Source organism: Ranitomeya imitator, chromosome 2 (genome assembly GCF_032444005.1).
Source record: "Ranitomeya imitator isolate aRanImi1 chromosome 2, aRanImi1.pri, whole genome shotgun sequence".
In the NCBI taxonomy this organism is placed as follows: domain Eukaryota; kingdom Metazoa; phylum Chordata; class Amphibia; order Anura; family Dendrobatidae; genus Ranitomeya; species Ranitomeya imitator.
This window is the reverse complement of record NC_091283.1, coordinates 344,228,547-344,253,900: the sequence shown is the minus strand read 5'-3', so window position 1 is coordinate 344,253,900 and position 25,354 is coordinate 344,228,547. Positions and strand designations below refer to the sequence as shown.

At 46.4% G+C, this 25,354-nt stretch overlaps 1 protein-coding gene across 4 annotated transcripts in view; it reads left to right on the top strand.

The window, feature by feature from the left end:
- Nucleotides 1-17,639, top strand: part of LOC138663703 (oocyte zinc finger protein XlCOF22-like) — a 70,865-nt gene extending 53,226 nt beyond the window's left edge. For all 4 annotated transcript variants that reach the window (XM_069750005.1, XM_069750007.1, XM_069750008.1 and 1 more), the window contains one exon: nucleotides 14,825-17,639. In XM_069750005.1, the coding sequence (XP_069606106.1) occupies nucleotides 14,825-16,170 (1,346 nt within the window). In that variant the 3' untranslated portion in view covers nucleotides 16,171-17,639. The remainder of the gene's footprint in view (nucleotides 1-14,824) is intronic.
- Nucleotides 17,640-25,354: the final 7,715 nt, after the last annotated feature.

The window sequence follows — 25,354 nt, the reverse complement described above, 5'->3', positions numbered from 1 at the left end:
GTGAATTGGAAAGCGCGGAGTTAAAATTTCACCTCACAACATAGCCTATGACGCTCTCGGGGTCCAGACGTGTGACTGTGCAAAATTTTGTTGCTGTAGCTGCAACGCTTCCAACACTTTTCCTTTCACTTTTTCCCCATTATGTAGATAGGGGCAAAATTGTTTGGTGAATTGGAACGCGCGGGATTAAAATTTCACCTCACAACGAAGCCTATGACGCTCTCAGGGTCCCGACGTGTGACTGTGCAAAATTTTGTTTCTGTAGCTGCGACGCCTCCAACACTTTTCCTTTCACTTTTTTCCCCATTATGTAGATAGGGGCAAAATTGTTTGGTGAATTGGAACGCGCGGGGTTAAAATTTCGCCTCACAATATAGCCTATGACGCTCTCGGGGTCCAGACGTGTGACTGTGCAAAATTTTGTGGCTGTAGCTGCGACGGTGCAGATGCCAATCCCGGACATACACACACACATTCAGCTTTCTATAGTAGAGATATATATATATATATATATATATATATATATATATATATATATATATATATATATATATATATATATATATATATATATATATATAGTTCCTATAAATACATTTCTTTATCTACGTAAATAAGAAAAAAAAACAATAAAAGTACACATATTTAGTATCGCCGCGTCCGTAGCGACCCGACCTATAAAACTGTCCCACTAGTTAACCCCTTCAGTGAACACCGTAAAAAAAAAGGCAAAAAACAACGCTTAACCCCTTCATGACCTTGGGATTTTCCATTTTTCCGTGTTCGTTTTTCGCTCCCCTCCTTCCCAGAGCCATAACTTTTTTATTTTTCCGTCAATTTGGCCATGTGAGGGCTTATTTTTTGTGGGACGAGTTGTACTTTTGAACGACATCATTGATTTTACCATGCCGTATACTAGAAAACAGGAAAAAATTCCAAGTGCGGTGAAATTGCAAAACAAAGTGCAATCCCACACTTGTTTTTTTGCTTGGCTTTTTTGCTAGGTTCACTAAATGCTAAATCTGACCTGCGATTATGATTCTACAGGTCATTACGAGTTCATAGACACCTAACATGTCTAGGTTATTTTTTATCTAAGTGGTGAAAAAAAATTCCAAACTTTGCTAAAAAAAAAAATAAATTGTGCCATTTTCCGATACTCGTAGCGTCTCCATTTTTCGTGATCTGGGGTCTGTTAAGGGCTTATTTTTTGCGTGCTGAGATGACGTTTTTAATGATAGCATTTTGGTGCAGATAAGTTCTTTTGATCGCCCATTATTGCATTTTAATGCAATGTCTCGGCGACCTAAAAAACGTAATTCTGGCGTTTCAAATTTTTTTCTCGCTACGCCGTTTAGCGATCAGGTTAATGCTTTTTTTTAATTGATAGATCAGGCGATTCTGAGCGCGGCGATACCAAATATGTGTAAATTTGATTTTTTTTTTTTTTATTGATTTTTTTTTTGATTGGGGCGAAAGGGGGGTGATTTAAACTTTTATATTTTTTTTTTAACTTTTGCCATGCTTCAATAGCCTCCATGGGATGCTAGAAGCAGGCACAACTCGATCGCCTCTGCTACATAGCAGCGATCATCAGATCGCTGCTATGTAGCAGAATTGCAGGTGTGCTGTGAGCGCCGACCACAGGGTGGCGCTCACAGCCACCGGTGATCAGTAACCATAGAGGTCTCTAGGACCTCTATGGTTACCATCCTGACGCATCGCCGACCCCTGATCATGTGACGGTGGTCGGCGATGACGTCATTTCCGGCCGCCCGGCCGGAAGCGGTAGTTAAATGCCGCTGTCTGCGTTTGACAGCGGCATTTAACTAGTTAATAGGCGCGGGCAGATCGCGATTCTGCTCGTGCCTATTACGGGCACATGTCAGCTGTTCAAAACAGCTGACATGTCCCGGCTTTGGTGCGGGCTCACCGCGGAACCCTGCATCAAAGTGGGGGATCTGACCTCGGACGTACTAGCCCGTCCGAGGTCAGAAAGGGGTTAAAAAAGAAAAACTGAAATATCACATGGTCATAAGTATGGTTGAGTGAAACGGATCGAACAAATTCAAAAATCGCCGACTTTCGGCAAAGTCGGGTTTCATGAAACCCGACCCGATCCTAGTGTGGGATCGGCCACGAGGTCGGCGATCTTCGCGCCAGTCGCGTTTCGTATGACGCGTTCAGCACCATTTTTCAGCCAATGAAGGAGGATGCAGAGTGTGGGCAGCGTGATGACATAGGTCTCGGTCCCCACCATCTTAGAGAAGGGCATGACAGTGATTGGCTAGCTTTCTGCGGTGTCACAGGGGCTATAAAGGGACGTGCACGCCGACCGCCATCTTACTTCTGCCGATCGTAGCATAGGGAGAGGTTGCTGCAGCTTCATCAGAAGAAGGGATATAGTTAGGGAGGGAAGATTAACCCCCAAACCGCTTGTGCTGTAGCGATTTCCACTGTCCAACACCACCTTTTCTTTGCAGGGACAGTGGAGGCTATATTTTTGTGCATCAGCTCTGTAGCTTATTAGGCTGCCTTATAAGGCTCCCTGATAGCTGCATTGCTGTTTGTACGCTGCTGTGCAAACCAATTGATTTTTAAAAGCAAAAATCCTGTTGCTCCTTTCTGCACAGTTATCTTGTTTATTTGTCCACACTTTTATGTGCAGCAGTCCTTTTTATTGCTGCCATACTTTTCCTGAGATCATTGTAGGGAGATAGGAATTGTACTAAAGTCCTTGTATTTTTTCATATATCTTCCACCCACGTTCTGCCACTTACATTGTATAGTGTTATAGACTGGGCCTGCGTATTGGTTCAGTCTCCCCCCCCCAAAAAAAAAGGGAGATTCAAATTGTCACAAAGTGGATCTACGTCAGTTCTGTTAGTTTGTCGTATATCAGCCAGCCACGCTCTGCCACTTACATTGTGTAGTGTTATACACTGGACCTGAGTTTTGGTGCATTCTCCCCCCCCAAAAAAAAAGGGAGATTCAAATTGTCACAAAGTGGATCTACGTCAGTTCTGTTAGTTTGTCGTATATCAGCCAGCCACCTTCTGCCACTTACATTGTGCGGTGTTATACACTGGGCCTGAGTTTTCATGCAGTCTCCCCCCCCAAAAAAAGGGAGATTTAATTTGTCACAAAGTGGATCTACGTCAGTTCTGTTAGTTTGTCGTATATCAGCCAGCCACGTTCTGCCACTTACATTGTGTAGTGTTATACACTGGGCCTGAGTTTTGGTTCAGTCTCTCAAAAAAAAAAAAAAAAAAAAGGGAGATTTAAATTCTCAACAAGTTTATATACACCTTCTACCTTGTTTAACAGTACCATATAACGGTTGTCATTTCGGTTAGATTTTCCCAAAAATTAGGAAGTCTGGTGGAAGAGGCCATAGGCGGTCGTTGCCAGCTGGTACTGATGGTGGTGGTGGTGGAGCATCTGGTGGTAGTGGGAAAAGCAAAATAGCACCTAAGGCTCGAGGTGTTGAGCCAGCGTCATCATCTGGCTACACAAGGCCTCGAAGGCTCCCTTATCTGTGAGTAGGAAAACCGCTTTTAAAGCCGGAGCAGCAGGAAAAAGTTTTGGCTTTCCTTGCTGACTCAGCCGCTAGCTCTTTCGCCTCCTCTTCAGAAAGTTCCAAATATAAAAGCAGCGAGTCGTCAGTGGATGCTCCCGGTCAGGAACAAGTCGCTTCCTTGTGTCCTTCACCCAAACCAAAAGTGAAGGATGCGGCAGGCGACACTACAGTTTACTCCATGGACACATACCGTGCCTGGGTTAGAAAGGGAAATTAACTGCCCATTACAAGATGAATCGGACATGGAGCTCACTGATGCACAGCCACAACTGGATTATTATGCTGTTCCATTGACTCAGATCACTACTTTGCCATCGCAGTGTACTGAGTCAGAATCTGACCCTGATGAGACTATGGTGCCCCTTCCCGGACGCTATAGCACCTTACAAGGTGACACAGAGGAAGGTGCACATGACATTGAAGAGGAGGTGATAGATGACCCAGTTGTTGACCCAGATTGGCAGCCATTGGGAGAAGAGGGTGCCGCTGCCAGTAGCTCAGAAGCGGAGGAGGATGATCCGCATCAGCCATCTACATCGCAACAGCTTTCATCTGGCAGGCCCGTATCTGGCCAAAAACATTTGTCAAAAACAAAAACCGTTTTAGGACAGCGTGGCCATCCGGTGAAAGTAGCACAACGTGCAATGCCTGAAAAAGTGTTCCATAGTAGGAAGAGTGTAGTGTGGCAATTTTTTAACCAAGATCCGAATGATCAGTGCAAAGAAATGCTCAAAGACCTTTAGCAGAGGGAAGAATCTCCAAAATTTAAATACAACGTGCATGCTTAGACATTTAACCAGCATGCACTTGCAAGCTTGGACTAACTACCAAACGTCCCATACCGTTGGTGCACCTGCTCAGAATGAAGGTAGTCAGCAACGCTACATTGCTTCCCTCACTGTAAGCCCACCGGTTAGGACACCACCAGCAGCAAATGTGGAGGTATCGTCGCAAGGCCAAAGCTGTCAGGGAATCACAAGGTTCTTGGTAGGAAACACTGTATGTAGGCCAACATCAAGAATACCATCACCAACCCTCTCTCAATCTGCCATTTCCTCCACCACCCCCGCTAGTTCCACCATATGCAGCTCTCCAATCCAGCTCACCCTACAAGAGACTCTCTTTAGGAAAAGAAAGTACTCATCCTCTCATCCGTGTACACAGGGTTTGAACGCCCACATTGCTAGACTAATCTTGTTAGAGATGATGCCCTACCGGTTGGTTGAAAGCGAAGCTTTCAAAGACCTGATGGCCTATGCAGTACCACGCTATGACTTGCCCAGTCGGCACTTCTTTGCAAGAAAAGCCATCCCAGCCCTCCACCAGCATGTCAAAGACCGCATTGTCCATGCACTGAGGCAATCCGTCAGTGGAAAGGTGCACCTCACAACAGATGCATGGACCAGTAGGCATGGCCAGGGACGTTACGTGTCCATCACGGCGCACTGGGTTAATGTGGTGGATGCAGGGTCCACAGGGGACAGCCATAGTGTGACAGTACTGCCTAGCCCACGGTCTGGGAAACAGTTGGCTGTAGTCGTTTGCCATCCCTCCTCCTCCTCCTCCTGCAGAAGCGAAAGCTCGTCCACAGAGCGCAGTCGCACGACCACTCCATCTGCAGCTGCCAGTGTTGCACACGAGGTGTCCCATTATGGAACAGCAAGTGGTAAGCATCAGCAGGCTGTGTTAGAAATGAAGTGATTGGGCGACAACAGACACACCGCGGAAGTACTGGCCGAGTACTTGCAGCAAGAAACTCAGTCATGGCTGGGCAGTGTACATCTTGAGGCAGACAAGGTAGTCAGTGATAACGGAAGGAATTTTATGGCTGCCATAGCCCTTTCAGAACTGAAACACATATCTTGCCTGGCTCACACCTTGAACCTGGTGGTGCAGTGCTTCCTGAAAAATTATCCGGGGTTTCCAGTCCTGCTCCTGAAGGTGTGAAGACTTTGCTCGCACATCCGCCGGTCGCCCGTACACTCCAGCCGTATGCTGAACCATCAGCGATCGCTGAATCTTCCCCAGCACCACCTAATAATCGATGTTGCAACAAGGTGGAACTCCACACTGCACATGCTTCAGAGGCTGTGCGAACAGAGGCGTGCTGTAATTTGTGGGAGGATACACGTACACGGACAGGCACTTGGATGGCAGATATGGAGTTGTCTGGTGTGCAGTGGTCGAAGCTACAAGACCTCTGTCAAGTCCTTCAGTGTTTTGAGGAATGCACACGGCTGGTAAGTGCAGATGACGCCATCATAAGCATGAGCATCCCACTAATACGTCTGCTGATGCAAAGTTTGACCCACATTACGGAGCAGGCGTCAGCAGCTGAGGAGGAGGGAAGTCTTGATGACAGTCAGCCACTGTCTGCTCAGGGAACTCTCCTGGACGAGGTGGCGGACGAAGGAGAAGGAGGAGGAGGATGATGGGGACGAATATTTATGGGAGGAGGATGCTTCTCAGGGGGCAATAGAAATTGGTGGCGTTGCAAGGTCAGGTACAGGGTTTTTGCGGGACACAACTGGTGTTGATTTGCAAGAAAGTGCTCCTCAACCCAGCACAAGCAGTGAATTGACACCTGGAACATTGCCCCACATGGCTGAGTATGCCTTGCGTATCCTAAAAAGGGACCCCCGCATTATCAAAATGATGACCGATGACGATTAGTGGTTGGCCTGCCTCCTGGATCCATGATATAAAGGAAAATTACAAAATATCATGCCACATGAGAACCTTGAGCAAATATTGGCTACCAAACAAGCAACTCTTGTAGACCGTTTGGTTCAGGCATTCCCAGCACACAGCGGCTGTGATGGTTCTCACACGAGCTGTAGGGGGCAACATGGCAGAGGTGTTAGAGGTGCACAAATCCGAATTGGCGTTGGACAGAGGGGTTTTAGGACCAGGTTGTGGAGTGATTTCACAATGACCGCACACACGACAGGTACTGCTGCATCGATTCAAAGTGACAGGAGACAGCATTTGTCCATTATGGTTATGAACTATTTTTCCTCCCTTATCGATGTTCTCCCTCACAGGTCATTCCCCTTTGATTACTGGGCATCTAAAATAGACACCTGGCCTGAATTGGCAGAATATGCATTACAGGAGCTCGCTTGCCCTGCTGCTAGTGTGCTATCAGAAAGAGTCTTCAGTGCTGCTGGTTCAATACTGACCAAAAAAAGGACATGTCTGGCTACCTGAAATGTTGATGATCTAACCTTCATTAAAATGAACCAATCATGGATTTCAAATTATTTTGCCCCACCTTCCCCTGCTGACACTTAGCTTGCCTGAAAAATGTCTTGCTTTTGGCCTCCTCTTACGGACTGCTCCAATTCCTCCATTTGCAGCTGCTGAATGTCCACCATAGGCCATTTTTATACCTCCCTAAATGGGCTAACTCCCCCCACAGGGCCATGGTCACCACTTGGCGCAAGCACCCGTGCGAGTGCCGTTTGCCTGGACAGGTGGGTGTACCCACTCTTGGGCGACGGCACTGGCACAGGGTCCCTCATAGTACAATGAAGTGTCTCTGACGGTGGTGGTGCACAACCAACGTCAGACACACCGTTATAATATGAGGGGCCCTGTGCCAGTACTGCCGCCCACGAGAGAGTGTCCCCCTTCCCCAGCTCGAACAGTGCTCTGCCATTTGCAATACTTACCTCTCCCTGCTCCACCACTATGTAGTCTGTGCTGTTAAATCCTTCACTGGCACTGCCAATACAAATTTGTTGAAATGATAAATGATAGTTAAAATATATAGGGGCCCTGGCCTCCATTTAGACCAGTTAATACTTTGCGCCAACTACCACTGTCTGCTACTCAGCAGAGGAGCCCACCCCTGTACCTAGTTATGCCACCTGTTTATTTATGAACAATTTTTTGGCAGACATTTAGCCCACTTTATTATTTGGGCCTACTAACTCTGGCAGCCATTCATTACTGTTGTCCTCCGCTGAACAAAGCAATGCCGCCAGTTTAGTCCTGTTAGCAATTTTGAACTGCATTTAGCCTACTTACTTTATTGGGCCTACTAACTGTGTCAGCCTCTCATTACAGTTGTCCTCCGCTGAACAAAGCAATGCCGCCAGTTTAGTCCTGTTACCAATTTTGAACTGCATTTAGCCTACTTACTTTTTTGGGCCTACTAACTGTGTCAGCCTTTCATTACAGTTGTCCTCCGCTGAACAAAGCAATGTCGCCTGTTTAGTCCTGTTAGCTACCGTATATACTCGGGTATAAGCCGAGATTTTCAGTCCCCCTCTCGGCTTATACTCGAGTCATACCTGGGGGTCGGCAGGGGAGGGGGAGCGGGGGCTGTCTAGTTATACTTACCTACTCCCGGCGCGGTCCCTGCAGTCCCGGCTTTTTCCAGCGCTGCATCTTCTTCCTGTATTGAGCGGTCACATGGTACCGCTCATTACAGTCATGAGTATGCGGCTCCACCTCCCATAGAGGTGGAGCCGCATATTCATTGCTCTAAGGAGCGGTAACTGTGACCGCTCAATACAGGAAGAAGATGCAGCGCCAGGACTGCAGGGACCGTGCCGGGAGCAGGTAAGTATACGGGGAGGGGAGTGCTGCGCGATATTTACCTGCTCCTCTCTCCATTGCGGCTCCGTCTCCAGCGTCCTCTGGCAGTGACGCTCAGGTTAGAGGGCGCGGTGATGTAGACAGTGCGCGCCCTCTGCTGAGCGTCAGTGCTGGAGATGGAGCCGCACGAGGAGCAGGTAAATATTGAAAGCGCCGGCGTCCTGAGCGAAGAGAGGTGAGTATGTGATTTATTTTTTTTTTTTATTGCAGCATTATATATTGGACAGCTTTATATGGAGCATCTATGGGGCAATAATCATCGGTGCAGAGCATTCTATATTGCACAGCTTTCTATGAAGCATCTATGGGGCCATAATGAACGGTATGGAGCATTATATATGGCACAGTTTTATATGGAGCATCTATGGGGCCATAATGAACGGTGCAGAGCATTATATGTGGCACAGCTTTATATGGAGCATCTATGGGGCCATAATGAACGGTGCAGAGCATTATATATGGCACAGCTTTATATGGAGCATCTATGGGGCAATAATGAACGGTGCAGAGCATTCTATATGGCTCAGCTTTCTATGGAACATCTATGGGGCCAAAATGAAAGGTGCAGAGCATTATATGTGGCACAGCTTTATATGGAGCATCTATGGGGTAATAATGAACGGTATGGAGCATCTATTTTTATTTTTTAAATTCACCGGTAGCTGCTGCATTTCCTACCCTAGGCTTATACTCGAGTCAATAAGTTTTCCCAGTTTTTTGTGGCAAAATTAGGGGGGGTCGGCTTATACTCGAGTACATACGGTATTTTGAACTGTATTTAGCCTACTTTCTTTTTTGGGCCTACTAACTGTGTCAGCCTCTCATTACAGTTTTCCTCCACTGAACAAAGCAATGCCGCCTGTTTAGTCCTGTTACCAATTTTGAACTGCATTTAGCCTACTTTTTTTTTCCCCTTCCCGCATACTATACCACCTTACACGGGGACAAAGAGGAAGGTGCAGATGAAAGTGCAGGTTCCTTCATCAGGTGGGGGGGCATACTCGTTGGCGACGTCACTGGCACAGGGCCCCTCATAGTACGCAAAAGTGTTTCTGCCAGTGGGAGGCGCCACTTGCCGTCAAACACACCACCGTACTATGAGGGGCCCTGTGCCAGTGCCAACGAGTGGGCCCCCACTGCTTGCTCAGGATCACAGCACTTGCAAAGTTGAAATTCTTACCTCTCCCTGCTCCACCGCCGTGACGTATTCTGCATTTCATGGGCCCACGAAAATCTTGAGCCAGCCCTACCCCCCTCAACTTTAGACAAATGACCCCCAGTTTTCAATGCCTAACTATTATTAGAAAGTAAAATAAGATCGACAAGCTCCAGTAATACAAATTGATTGCACTGTAGGTGTTTTCCTGTCCTCCACTCACTGCCGACTTTGATTCCCCATTGACTTGCATTGGGTTTCGTGTTTCGGTCGGCCCCCGACTTTTTGCAATAATCGGCCGATTTCACCCGACCCGACTTTTGACAAACTCGGGTTTCGCGAAACCCGACTCGATCCTAAAAAAGTAAAAGTCGCTCAACTCTACTCATAAGTATTCAGACCCTTTGCTCAGTATTGAGTAGGAGCACCCTTTTGAGCTAGTACAGCCATGAGTCTTCTTGGGAATGATGCAACAAGTATTTCACACCTGAATTGGGGGATCCTCTGCCATTCTTCCTTGCAGATCCTCTCCAGTGCTGTCCGGTTGGATGGTGAACAGCCATTTTCAGGTCTCTCCAGAGATGCTCAATTGGGTTTAGGTCAGAACTCTGGCTGGGCCAGTCAAGAATGGTAACAGAGTTGTTTTGAAGCCACTCATTTGTTATTTTAGCTGTGTGCTTAGGGTCATTGTCTTGTTGGAAGGTGAACCTTCAGCCAAGTCTGAGGTCCAGAGCACTCTGGAAGAGGTTTTCATCCAGGACATCTCTGCCTGGCCACATTTATGTTTCCTTCAATGACAACCAGTCGTCCTGTCCCTGCAGCTGAAAAATACCCCCATAGTATGATGCTGCCACCACCATGTTTCACTGATTGTATTGGGCAGGTGATGAGCAGTGCCTAGTTTTCTCCACACATACCGCTTAGAATTATCACCAAAAAGGTCTATCTTCGTCTCATCAGACCAGAGAATCTTATTTCTCATACTTTGGGAGTCCTTCTTGTGTTTTTTTTTTAAGCAAACTCTATGCAGGCTGTCATTTGTCTTGCACTGAGGAGAGGCTTCTGTCGGGCCAGTCTGCCATAAAGGCCCGACTGCTGGATAGATGCAGTGATAGGTGACTTTGTGGAACTTTCTCCCATCTCCCAACTGCATCTCTGGAGCTCAGCCACAGTGATCTTGGGGTTCTTCTTTACCTCTCTCACCAAGACTCTTCTCCCACGATTAGCAGTTTGGAAGTCTTCTGGTGGTCCCAATCTTCTTCCATTTTAAGGTATATGGAGGCCATTGAGCTCTTAGAAACCTTGAGTACTGCAGAAATTCTGTTGTAACCTTGGCTAGATCTGTGCCTTATCACAATTCTGTCTCTGAGCTTCTTGTCCAGTTCCTTTGACCTTATCATGATTCTCATTTGGTCTGACATGCACTGTGAGCTGTGAGGTCTTATATGGACAGGTGTGTGCCTATCCAAATCAAATCCTATCAGTTTAATTAAACACAGCTGGCCTCCAATGAAGGAGTAGAACCATCTCAAGGAGGATCACAAGAAAATAGACAGCATGTGACTTAAATATGAGTGTGAGCAAAGGGTAAGTAGTGGCGAAAAGTATTGATACCCCTGCAATTCTGTCAGATAATACTCAGTTTCTTCCTGAAAATGATTGCAATCACAAATTCTTTGGTATTATCTTCATTTAATTTGTCTTCAATGAAAAAAACACAAAACAAATTGTCCAAAAGCGAAATTGGATATAATTCCACACCAAACATAAAAAGGGTGAGCCCAAAAGTATTGGCACTGTTAGAAAAATCATGTGATGCTTCTCTAATTTGTGTAATTAACAGCACCTGTAACTTACCTGTGGCACCTAACAGATGTTGGCAATAACTAAATCACACTTGCAGCCAGTTGACATGGATTAAAGTTGACTCAACATCTGTCCTGTGTCCTTGTGTGTACCACATTGAGCATGGAGAAAAGAAAGAAGACCAAAGAACTGTCTGAGGACTTGAGAAACCAAATTGTGAGGAAGCATGAGCAATCTCAAGGCTACAAGTCCATCTCCAAAGACCTGAATGTTCCTGTGTCTACCGTGTGCAGTGTCATCAAGAAGTTTAAAGCCCATGGTACTGTGGATAACCTCCCTAGATGTGGATGGAAAGGAAAAATTGACAAGAGAATTCAAAGCAAGATTGTGTGGATGGTGGATAAAGAACCTTGACTAACATCCAAACAAGTTCAAGCTGCCCTGCAGTCCGAGGGTACAACAGTGTCAACCCGTACTATCCGTCGGCATCTGAATGAAAAGGGACTATATGGTAGGAGACCCAGGAAGACCACACTTCTTACCCCGAGACATAAAAAAGCCAGGCTGGAGTTTGCCAAAACTTACCTGAGAAAGCCTAAAACGTTTTGGAAGAATGTTCTCTGGTCAGATGAGACAAAAGTAGAGCTTTTTTGGCAAAGGCATCAACATAGAATTTACAGGAGAAAAAAAGAGGCATTCAAAGAAAAGAACACGGTCCTTACAGTCAAACATGGCGGAGGTTTCCCTGATGTTTTGGGGTTGCTTTGCTGCCTCTGGCACTGGACTGCTTGACCGTGTGCATGGTATTATGAAGTCTGAAGACTACCAACAAATTTTGCAGCATAATGTAGGGCCCAGTGTGAGAAAGCTGGGTCTCCCTCAGAGGTCATGGGTCTTCCAGCAGGACAATTGTAACAACTCTGCTGGCATCACAGCATGGCCTCACATCGCTCACACAATCTTACCCACTGCTCCAGGCCATGATGTGCTTTCTCTTTAATGCCAGCTCCATGTTCTGTGTCTCTGCTCTCTGCATGCCTCATGGCTATGTGTATAGGGGGCCGGCGCCTGAACTCTCTGGTTCTTATAGGAATCAGGTGCATCTGTCTAATCAGTTTCTGACCAATTGCCAAGAGGCCTCCTGTATATAGTGCAGCTCCACCCTGTGGTCTGGGCCTGTGCAATGTGTTAGCTCAGTTAGTGTTTAGCTGCTGAGTTTGCCTGGCCTTGCTCTGAGTTACTCCCTCTGAGCTTTTCTCTGTGCTATTGCCTTGATCTTGTAGTCCGCCCTCCAGGAGGCAGAATATCCTGGTCCCTGTGTCTTTGTCCCTGTGTCTTGTTCTATTGCCTTGTCTGTACTTTGTCTTTTCTCGGTCTCCTTGTCTGTGGCTTCCTTCCCTGCTTTTTTTCCTTGTGTTTTCTGTCTGCTTACACTCCGCACTCTTGCGGCACTGCACTCAGACCTTGCTTCGCACTCTCTGGCTTTGCTCTGTGGCTCCGCTCTTTGCAGTACTATCTTGCTCCGCCTCCTGCGTTTCTGCACTTGGCTCCGTCTCTGCTCTTGGCTCCGCCTCCAGCGTCTCCGGTTTTGGCGTTACCTCCAGCGTCTCTGCTTTTGGTTCCGCCTCCAGCGTTTCCGCTCTTGGCTCCGCCTCCAGCGTCTCCGCTCTTGGCTCCGCCTCCAGCGTCTCCGCTCTTGGCTCCGCCTCCAGCGTCTCTGCTCTTGGCTCCGCCTCCAGCATCTCCGCTCTTGGCTCCGCCTCCAGCGTCTCCGATCTTGGCTCCGCCTCCAGCATCTCCGCCCTTGGCTCCGCCTCTTGTGGCTCCGCCCTTGGCTCTGCCTTCTCCTTCTCTTCTCTTAGTTCCACCTTCTACTTGTCACTTGGTCCTCCTGTCTGAACAGGTTCCAACCTGTTTCTCATACCTGCCTGCAGACCGGTCCCTACCGGTTCTTCCTATGTTCCAGCCGTACCCGCCTGCCTACCAGAGAGCCAGCCGTGTCCGCCTGCCCGCCAGTGTCTCTGTTGTACCCGTCTGCCTGCCTGTGTCCCAGCCGTGCCCGCCTGTCAGCCAGAGTGCCAGCCGTGCCCGCTCCGTTCCTTAGTGGGATCAGCAGCCACAGCCAGACATCACCCTGGAGTGGCACCTGGTAGCTTCCTATTGCACAAGTCTGACCTCACCATCAGAGGCTCCAGCGAACACCTAGGAAGCTACTTAGTTACGCCCCTTCCAGGGAAGTTTGGTCTGTGGTCCAGTGGGGCCACACCCCCGTATGCCCGCGCCAACCAGTCTGGGCGCGTGCGTGACAACAATGACCCAAAACACATTTCAAAAAGCACTAGAAAATGGTTTGAGAGAAAGCACTGGAGACTTCTAAGGTGGCCAGCAATGAGTCCAGACCTGAATCCCATAGAACACCTGTGGAGAGATCTAAAAATGGCAGTTTGGAGAAGGCACCCTTGAAATATCAGGGACCTGGAGCAGTTTGCCAAAGAAGAATGGTCTAAAATTCCAGCAGAGCATTGTAAGAAACTCATTGATGGTTACCGGAAGCGGTTGATCGCAGTTATTTTGGCTAAAGGTTGTGCAACCAAGTATTAGGCTGAGGGTGCCAATACTTTTGTCTGGCCAATTTTTGTGTGAAATGATCAATGTTTTGCTTTTTGCTTCATTCTCTCTTACGTTTTTTTCATTTAAGACAAATCACATGAAGATAATGATACAAAAGAATTTGTGATTGCAATCATTTTCAGAAAGAAACTGAGTATTATCTGACAGAATTGCAGGGGTGTCAATACTTTTGGCCACAACTGTATGACCATGTGATCTTTCAGTTTTTCTGTTTTAATACATTTGCACAAATGTCTACATTTTTGTTTTTTTTCAGTCAACATGGGGTGCAGAGTGTACATTAATGTGATAAAAATAAACTTTTTTGAATTTACCAAATGGCTTAGGGCAGCACGGTGGCGCAGTGGTTAGCACTGCAGCCTTGCAGCGCTGGGGTCCTGGGTTCTAATCACACCCAGGACAACATCTGCAAAGAGTTTGTATGTTCTCTCCGTGTTTGCGTGGGTTTCCTCCGGGCACTCCGGTTTCCTCCCACATTCCAAAGACATACTGATAGGGATTCTAGATTGTGAGCCCCATCAGGGACAGTGATTATAATGTGTGCAAAAACTGTAAAGCGCTGCGGAATATGTTAGCGCTATATAAAAATAAAGATTATTATTATTTATTAAATGGCTTCAATGAAACAGAGTGAAAAATTTAAAGGGGTCTGAATACTTTCCGCACCCACTGTAAGTGGGTGATGGGCCACACTTTCACATGAGCCCATTGGAGGATTCTCCTATGGGGCAGTGCTAGCGTGTTAGTGAGAACATTCTTTTTTGTGAGATTAGTAGATGTTTTTATTGGTATTATTTTTGCCTATATAACATTTTTTGGTGCCTTTTTATTCCATATTTGGGAGGCAGAATGAACAAACAGCAGAACACCACGCTCTACTGGATCATTCTATGAGGTTTTCTATTAGAACTGTCATTGTCTTGGTGAATAATTCAGTATTTTTACACAGCTTGCCATTTCTTTAAACAGTTTAAGTAGAAATGTTGAATAATATAGAATTCAAGGATATTTTATTCAAAAATAATAATTGGTTTTATTCTTGGCAGATGAATATACCAGGAGATCAGAGGGACAGCTGACCTCTTCAATTTTTAAATCAGATGATCTTGAGAGCCCACAGAATACAATTGAAATGAATGCTATTACTCCAGATATACCATCATCTTCTCACAGCAAAGATCTGCTATCTGATCCTATGAAACAAGTCCTGTCTTCTGATTCATTACCGAATACTAAGGAAAATCAAAGTCACAAAATAACCATTGAAAATAAAACTGCTCCTAAAGCAAAGTCCTTTTCACTTTCAGAATATGGAAACCATTTTCTCCTTGAACAGTCTTTTCTTGAACATCAAAACATTTGCACAGCAGAGAAAAGATTTTCTTGTTCCAAGTGTGGGAAATGTTTTAACCGGAAATCAGATCTTGTTAGGCATGAGAGAATTCACACTGGTGAGAAGCCTTTTTCATGTTCAGTATGTAGGAAATGCTTTACACAGAAATCAACTCTTGTTAGTCATCAGAGAACACACACAGGGGAGAAACCTTTTTCATGTTTAGAATGTGGGAAATGTTTTAAGCAGAAATGGGATCTTGTTAATCATCAGAGAACTCACACAGGGGAGAAGCCATTTTCCTGTTCAGAATGTGGAGAACGTTTTAACCGAAAATTAGATATTGTTAAGCACCAGAGAACTCACACAGGGGAGAAGCCATTTTCCTGTTCAGTATGTAGGACATACTTTACACATAAATCAACTCTTGTTACACATCAGAGAACACACACAGGGGAGAAGCCATATTCATGTTCAGAATGCGGAAAACGTTTTAACCGAAAATCAGATCTTGTTAAGCACCAGAGAACTCACACAGGGGAGAAGCCATTTTCATGTTCTGAATGTGGGAAATGTTTTAACAGCAAATCAGATTTGGTGAAGCATCAGAGAATTCACACAGGGGAAAAACCTTATTCATGTTCAGAATGTGGGAAAAGCTTTAACAAGAAATCAGGTCTTATCAAACACCAAAGAACTCACACAGGGGAGAAGCCATATTCATGTTCAGAATGTGGGAAATATTTTAACCATGAATGGAATCTTGTTATACACAAAAGAACTCACACAGGCGAGAAGCCTTTTTCATGTTCTGAATGTTTGAAATGTTTTTACAAGAAATCAGATTTTGTTATGCACAAAAGAACTCACACAGGGGAGAAGCCTTTTTTATGTTCAGAATGTGGGAAATATTTTAAAAGTAGATCAAATTGTCTTAAGCACCAATTAATTCACACAGGGGAGAAGCCTTTTTTATGTTCAGAATGTGGGAAACATTTTAACCATAGTTCAAATTTTGTAAAGCACCAAAGAACTCACACAGGGGAGAAGCCTTTTTAATATTCAGAGTGTTGGAGATGTTTTAACTAGAAATTGCTTCTTGATAGCTACGAGAGAACCCGCAGAACCCTCAGAATGTGGAAAATGTTTTATGAAGAAACCGTTTGTTCTTACCCACCAAAGAATTCACACAGGGGAGAAGCATTTTGATGTTCTTAAATGTGGGAAATCTTTTACACAGTAAACAACTCTAAACAACTGAGAAATCATACAGAGTCAAAGCCTTTTTCATATTCAGTACAAGTTGGAAGAGCGAGGCTAAGGCTACGTTCACATTACCGTTGCGCGCCGGTGCGTCGGCGACGCAACGCACGACGCACCAAAAACGCACGCAAAATCGCTGCGTTTTGCGACGCGTGCGTCGTTTTGACGAAAATCGGACGCACGAAAAATGCAACTTGTTGCATTTTCTTGCGTCCGACGCTAGCGTCAAACGACGCACGTGTCGGAAAACGCAACAAAAAAACGCACGCGTCCCCCATGTTAAACATAGGGGCGCGTCGCCGCTGCGTCGCCGACGCAACAGCGACGCACATTAGCGGAACGCTAATGTGAACGTAGCCTAAGTGCCAGAATTTGCGCATCTTAGAGATGCACCTTTTCTGGGGTGGCTGAGAGCTGATGTTTTTAGCCTCGGGGACAGTATCCATGGCCCCTTTCCTAGGCTATTAATATCAGCCCACAGCTGTCTGCATAGCCTAGTTGGTTATTAATTATAGAGGGACCCTACATAATTTTTTTTAGGGTCCCCCATTTTAATAGCCAGTAAAGGGTAAGTATACAGTTGTGAGCTGATATTAATAGCCTGAGAAGCTCCATGGGTATTACCCCCTTCCCAGGCTATAAACATCGGCTCCCAGCTGTCGGCTTTCCCTCCACTGGTTACGAAAATTTTAATTTTATTAATTAACATGTACAGTAAGCTGCAAACACACTGTACTAATTGTATTTGTCACTGACATTTATATATCTACCTATTCTTTGTGTATTTACTGTATGTAATCCATCTCTTCTGTCGGCTCCTGTTGTGATTTTACACTGTGATAGAAATATTTATATCATGTAGATCTCACTTGCATGTATACTCCTCTATAATCATATATACTCATATAAACACAAATATATCTATATATACACTATAATCAATTGCTTAAAATGGCTGATATAAACTGATATAAGCCAGACTGTTCGGTGATTTCCACCCAAAAAAGCAAAACTCCAGATGTCTTAAGTGCTGATGAGATGTCTCAACTTTGTCCTAGATGCAGAGATACATTTTAGTTGCTTAATCAGCAATCATATGTGCAATAATCACAATATTCCATATATATTCAGATAACCAATAACAGAGGAGCTAGACAATATGTTAATTAACTAACCACCCCTAACCACTCATTTCTATATGCAATTATAAAACTATGTATCAGGAAATAAAGGATCAGTATTGATGGAATGCTTTCCTGTCACAATGGTGTACAGACTCATTCTTGAGCGCTCAAAATACTCAGTCTTATTGGGAACGGCCGCAGCACACACGGGATAGATTTATTCAACCCAAATTTCCATATCAAATGGCGCCCAACAGCGAGGCTTGGACGAAACACACGGCGACCCCGCTGACCGGAGAGACGGAGGTGTTGGCCACTGCCTTGGTTCATGGGACGGAGACTGCGCAGCTCCATAAGTAAGGTAAGAAAATGTTATCATCTTACCTGAAATTCCCCTGTGCCCAGTCCGGGTGTATACCTCTTGCCAGTCAGGTGTGGTCACCACCGCATTCCCAGGTTAGTGTAAAAAGTCCAAAAGCCCGTATCCAAAACCCTGGGATCAAGGTGTCTGCTGTGTGCCGTGTATGTGTTCTGTGTTTGTGTAAGATCCGGGAGACAGTTGGAGTAGCGACTGTTTTGTTTGTGGTTGCTGGGTAACAGACCGCAGGAGGTCAAATCGCTCGATAAGTTATTGCAGGATTCCCGTGCATAGGAGGAACAAGTAGTTCCGGGGCAGGTGGCTCCGAATCCAGGCATGGGTAGTGATAACTTAGAGGGCTACTGCAGATTCCCGTAGTGCCGGCAAGCCAGTCAGGATGACGGACCCGGGTGGTAGATTTCCCGCTTGCTGTGTTTCTCACTCAGGCGGCCCGGGCACAGGTGTGCCCAGTGCGATTGGCAGTAGTCTGTTCCCAGCGCAACCTGCACGTGTCAGAATAATTAAAAGGGTTTCTCCCGGACGTCTGTATCTGTTTGGTTTGAGTCACATGTTGTTGCTTTAAGAGCATATAATTGTATAGAGAAGTTTTTTTCTCTTCCTCTTTTTCCTTCTCCACGCTGCCAGTAGAGATATATCCATTGTAAATCACACTGTCAAATCTTTTTCTTTAAGTTTCCTGTTTCTGCAGTGCTGGCTATGGTGTGGCCATTTTTTGGAAGAAGTGAAACTAAGTGGTATCTATCATTTTTTGTTGTGAGCTACTTGTTTTAGATACATGATTTTGGTATTTTTCGATATAGCAGCATAAGAAAAGGGGAAGTGTGTGTCTCTAACTGTGTTTGAGCACAGAAGGAAAAAAAAATAGGAAAGACATTTTAAAGTCTTTTGGAGTTTTTTTTTTTTTAGGTTCCCAAAAGTTTTCCTTTCTATCTATTTATTTTTCTTTTGGAAAAAAAAAAATATATATATATATAGAAGAAAAGGTTTTTGCTTTTGTATCAAAATCTTAAGGTCTTTTTGGTCGTGCACCAAGGGTTTTTGATGGTTTTCTTTCCTTTTGGTTTCACCTTCTTGCACCAATTTTTGGAAGTGTTCCTTTCTTTTTTTTATTTTATTATTTTTTGTGTTTTTATATACCCATTTGTTTGAAGTTTTTTGTTGTGTTTTTTTTTGTTTTTCTTTTTGCAATGGGAAATAAGGTGGCCAAGCAACAGGAGGGTCTTTTACTTCCTGATGAGAAAACGGCCCCCCAGAGAGTGGCAGAACACGAAGTATGTGAAGAATTTTGGAAGGTATAAAGTATGTGAAATTCATCAGAACGGCAGAATTCAAGCTGCAGAATGGCATGACGTAGAAAGGAAATAAGGGAAGTTAGCTGATGTTACATTGCCGAATGCTGATACATGGTATACAGTAGCAGCAGAGCTTACATCTTTTAGGTGGTACAGAGAGATATGTGACCAAACCAGGAAGTGATTTTTATGTATATAAAATGGGGAAAGGTATTAAGCCATCAGCGCCTCCCCAAGCTCTCAATAGATTCCATGGTATAGGGAGTTTTTGCACAGTACGTGGTATGCCCCGCCTAACCTTTGTACATGGAGATGGTGCTGTTGCTCTACCATGCAGTCTCAGGCTGCATCTGCCATCAAAGAAGAAGTGATTTTCTTCTTGTCTTTCTCCTCCATCTTTCTTCTCTCTATCCTCCTTTTTCTCTGTCACTCTTTCTCTCCTCCTCCTCACTCTCTTTTCCTCTCCCTCTCTATCTCCTCTACACATCTACTCCTCCTTCTCCACACCTCTTTCCTCTCCTCCTTCTTTACTCCCCCACCACACCTATCTCCTGATGCTCTTCCTTCTCCACACCCATCTCCACGCCTCTCTTCTCCTTTCCTCCACACCTCCCATCTTCTCCCTCTGTTCTCCTCCCTCCTTCTACATCACACTCCACACCTCCTCCTTCTCTTTCGCCACACACTTTGCCTCCTTCTCTCTCTCCCCCTTCTCTAAACCACCTGTCTTTTGGTCTATCAGCTCCCCTCCCTCACTCTTCACCTCCGCACGTCCCGCCTTCTGCGCACCTTACATCTCTACCTCCTTCTTTTCCTCTGCACCATGTATCTCTTCCTGTTTCACACTCTCCTTCTCCTGCTTTGTTGCCTGTTGGGTAGATGCCAGATTCAAGCAGTGAGGTGTCTCTGTATCTGGTGCTCACAGCACAAGGACCATTATATGTTTCCAATACAGCCCAGCCTCTGACAATCATGGTATCGGGGGAGAAAGGTGGAGATCCCCCAGTAGAAGGCACCCCCAAGATACAGACACATCAGGCAGCAGACAGTTCAGCCCTGGGTGCAGAGGGGGGAGGACTCACCATCTGCTGATGATGTACAACTTCAGCACCGGTCAGAGCTGCCTACATTCACACCAACATAGAACTATAAGCCTATGCTTCAGCAAGGGGGGAGACATCCTCACACAAAAAGGCAGCTTCTAAGTCCAAAATCAGCCAGTGTATGACCCCAGCACATGCTATCACAACTGTTCCTCTGATGAAGATGAGGAGGGAACATCATACATGCTGTCCAGTACTAGTTAAAGAAACCCACAGGCACCAAGAATGCAGGGGCAGATAGAGGCACCACCATTACACTATGTGCACTGCACTTCAAGTCAGGTGACAACCTTTCAGACCCAGGGATGCATCCCATGCCATTTTACTGAAGAATGTAGCAGAACCAGCGAACATATATAGCCACCTGGAATGATCTCTGGGCCATAAATGGAACTGAAAAACAGGTGATGCACTCTGGCCAATCATGAAGGAACAATTCAAACTTCCAGCAGAATTAGATGTACACGCTTGGGAGTCAGGGCCACAGCTAATTGAACAGCTCAGAGTGTGAGCCAAAGGCAGATTGGCAGGACAAGCCCTCAGCTTACATGACATGAGCCAAGACAGGACAGAGTCTGTAAAGAAGTTTCATGGCAGAGTAATGCAAGTATTCCAAGACTTGGGCTTCACCATTCATGAACAAATACACATGCAAATGTTGGCACAGGCCTTTGTGCATGGACTGAGACAGCCAATCAGGAAACCACTGATAGTGGCTAGGCCCGAGAACAGGTCAATAGCAGTGGACTGACCCAGCAAAATGGGTTATGTGCGCCTGGGAGACTGTTAATTGCCAATTGTCGCCAAAACTGCTGCCATTATAGCGCCACAAAGAGCGCGAAGAAGGAAACGGGTGCCGTGCTGCTGAGAACGCCGTAAGGGGAGCCAGAGGTGAAGACGCTGCAAAGTGTCGAGCGACACGCCGGAAGAACCGCTGCAGACTCCGGAGAGGAGACACCAACCTCAATAAGGTTAGCAAAGGGGAGAAGTGGTGGCAGATGCAGCTGCAGCCCCTGTAATGCCCCAAGACCTCGGGTTGGATGCAGCCGCCGGTTTCATGGCAGCCCCGGGCCTCAACACGGACGCACCTGCAGGCCCCATCTTACCACCAGGCCTCGCAGCTTCAATCAGCAGGCCAGACCCCGCTGCCGCTACAGTGCCCATCATGCCGTTGTCTACAGTAGCCAAAGGGATTGAGTCCCAACCAGGAATGCAGAAGACAGCCCCTCTCATGGTGACCACTGACCTGGAAGCGCAACCACCCTACAAAGACAGAAGAAGTGTCAAGTGTTGCAACTGTGGCAAGTTTGGTCATTTCTGGAACCAGTGCAGAGCACCCATGCAAACCAAGAGTTGGTCCAGGGAAACAGGTCAAGGAAGAAGTACCCCGTCCATGGGACAGGGGTAAGCAAGCCAGGTCTGCAAGACACTACGCTCCTGACATGTAAAACCCCGTCTGCAGGACCAATACCTCAAATTGCCCTGAAAGTGGATGGCGTTGTCAGATCTTTTCTTCTGCACACCGGTGCAGCCAGAAGTGTGATGAGACCTGTGGAACTCGCTGATCCCACCTGCCTATCAGAATCCTCTGTGTCTCGCAGGAGCATTGATGGTCAAGTCAGACATTCTCAGCTTACAAAGCCTCTGAGCGTGTGAACTCAGCCAGGACACTCTATCCTGTCCCAGTTTGTGGTGTCAAGAACCTGCCACTCAACCTGCTGGGAGCAGACCTACTGCAGAAGCTGAAGGCAACCACAGTGTTCCAGGAAGATGGGACTGTGACACTTTCTTCATCCCTAACCCAAGAAGAATCATGCTGGCGGCGGCCCTACAAGAACCTCAAACAACTGGATGAGGCCTACCCAAGGAGGTACTGGACGTAGTACCAGAGAGTGTATGGTCTAAGGGACCCCAGGACGTGGGAAAACCTCAAGTTGCCCCAGTACAGATGTCACTCAAGCCAGGTAACCTGTACCCTCGTAAGGCCCAGGCCAGGCCTAGAGTCAAACTGCCTCTGACCAACTGAAGGTCTACCTGGAAATAGGAATCATTGTCCCTTGCACATCGCCTTGCAATACCCCGCTTTTCCCGGTCAAGAAAAAAAAAGACTGTAAAAGGAGAGCCAGCCAAGTTCAAAATGGTACATGACCTGAGAGACGTGAATGACGCCACGGTGTTTGAAACTCCAATTGTGCCGAATCCGCACACTCTGCTCTCAAATGTGCCTTCCACAGCAAAAGTGTTTACTTCATCCAGAAGACCAGTACCTGTTTGCCTTAACGCACCAGGGGGGACAGCACACATGGACAGTGATGCCACAGCGGGCCCAGAACAGCCCTTCACAGTTCAGCAAAGCAATGTCCACAGTCCTCACCAAATGGGTCACAGAACATGCAGAAGTAACCCTGCTACAATATGTGGACAATCTACTCCTTTGTGCACGTGTAAAGCCCATTCCTTGTCTCTCCTACTCTACCTGGCGGAGCAGCACTGCAAGGTCTCAAAGAACAATGTCAAATGGTGTCTGAAGCGAGTTACGTTCCAGGGACACTGTATGGCTTACCAGACGAAACACCTGACAGATGACCGGAAGACCACAGTGGAGAAGATGGCTCCTCCAACAACTCCAAAGGCGCTACAGGCCTTCTTTGGTCTAGTTTCGTATTGCAGAGCCTGGATCCCTGATGCTTCAGTCCTAATGCAGCCTCTGTATGACTGTGTCAACATAACCCCGTTCCTCCTGACAGATGCAGCATTCAGCTCGTTCAAGAAGTTAAAAGACTCTGTTGTCTCAGCGCCAGCACTAGGCTTACCTGACTATGAGAAGCCATTCCATCTCTACCTGATGGAAAAATAAGACCTTGCTACTGGAGTCCTGACGCAGCTTCAGGGGGGAAAGCCGAGACCTTTGGGCTAATTTTCAGCTTGCTTGGATCCAGTTGCAAGGAAAGCCCCCTCCTGCATGATATCTCAGCAATCCTCAACCAAACCCAGCCAAAACATCTCTCCACCGCCAGGCATCTTCGCCTCCAGTGCTCTCTACTCCTGCCCGACAATGTCACCATCTCCAGATGCACAGTCCTCAACCCGTCCACTCTACTCCCACTCCCAAGGGGGGATACAGATATGGACCCTCAGATCAAAATTCTGATCTAATTCTGCATGATACCTTCCACAGGGATCTGGATTTGCTCCGGACGGATGACCATGATTGCTTCAGCATCATGCAACAGGAAAGAGCAGGACTACCTAAGGTGGCAGAAGAGCCACTGACCAAACCAGAGTTGATCCTCTACATGGATGGCTCCAGATTTGCAGATGATGAAGGAAGATTCCACACGGGATGTGCAGTGACTAGCAATCAAGAGATCCTGTGGTCCAGATGTCTGCCGCCTAGTCTGTCAGCTCAGGAAGCAGAACTGATAGCGCTGATGAAGGCCTGCCAGATTGCAGAAGGCAAAACTGTGAACATATACACCGATTCAAGGTACTCGCATGGCATAGCACACGACTCTGGACCCGTCTGGACTGCAAGAGACTTCATCACAGCAAGCGGAACAACCGTGAAGCATCATGGAGCCATCAAGGACCTGCTGGATGCACTCCAACTTCCAAAAAATGGTGGCAGTACTAAAAGTCAAAGCACATGAAAAATTGAACGCAGTAGAGGCACAGGGTAACAACATGGCGGATGTAGCAGCCAAAGAAGCAGCCAAAGGAAGGCAAAATGGAGAAGTAGGAGAGGTCGCAGATCTGAACGGCTACTACATGACGACTGAAGACAAGAAACCTGACCAGATAACGTCCTGGGATCTGCTCAAAAAGCTGCAAGAGCAAGCCCCAAAAAAGGACAAGAAGGAATGCTGGATGCAGAAGGGAGCAACACATGAAGGAGGAAGGGTATACGCAATGGACTACAAACCCTGTTTCTCCCGAAGCATGTATCCTATGGTGGTCCAGTGGGCACATGGGCCCACACACAGATCAAAGACAGATAAATCATCTGATTGGTGCTTACTGGTTCGCTCCAGGGATCTCCACCCTAACAGCCAAATTCACTAACAGCTGTCTGTCCTGCGGCAAATGCAACCCTGAAAGAATGAAGAAAGTTCCCACACATCATCTTGCCAGCCCGCTGTACCCCTTCCAGAGGATCCAGATAGACCACATCCAGATGACGCCAAGTGGAGGTTTTGAATATGCCCTTGTGGTCATGGACGTGTTCTCAGGATGGCCAGAAGTTTTCCCAGTGAAGAACCAGTAAGCAAATACTACTGCAAAGAGACTACCCTCAGAGATGAGATACGCAGATATGCGGTCCCAGAAGTGATAGGCAGTGACCAGGGACCCGCATTCACAGCAAATCTCACACGAGAGATCTGGTCAGCAGTAGGGTCAGACTTAGGCCTATGCACTCCCTACAATCCCCAGAGTAGCGAGAAAGTGGATAGACTGAATGGGACACTTAAGAACAGGATGTTGAAAGTTGCCCAAGAGACACTCCTAATCACACTACTTAGTGTAAGGCACACTTCCAGAGGCGCAGAAAAGCTGTCACCATATGAAATTTTGTTGGGTCTAGTCCCAGGTTAGGGGTATTCTTTCCCTCAGCAGCTGATTATGCAATATGATACTTTGTCTGCTAATGTAATTGAACTCACCAAGAAACTTGCTAACATCCATTCTCGAGTTTCTTCATATCCAGATTCAGTGTCCGGTACGCACTCCTTGAACCCAGGAGCCTGGGTGTTGGTGAAAAAGTTTGTAAGGAGAACACCACTCGATCCCAGATTTGATGGTCCTGTCCAAAGTGCCGCTGATGACACCAACCTCTGTGAAGCTGGAGGGAAGACCCAATTGGATCCACGCCTCGCATTGTAAGTAAGCTTCCCTACCAGAGGATGACACCCAAGCCAGAATGATGTTGTGGATGCCCTGCCTGATCGTATAGATGACATACCTGATAAAGAATACACTACAGATGCTATTGACTAAGAGACTGATTGCAACTAACCCCCATTAGGGACAGATCTCCTGACCGCCCATTTGCGAAAAGTCTGTACGGTGTATGGCATAGACGCT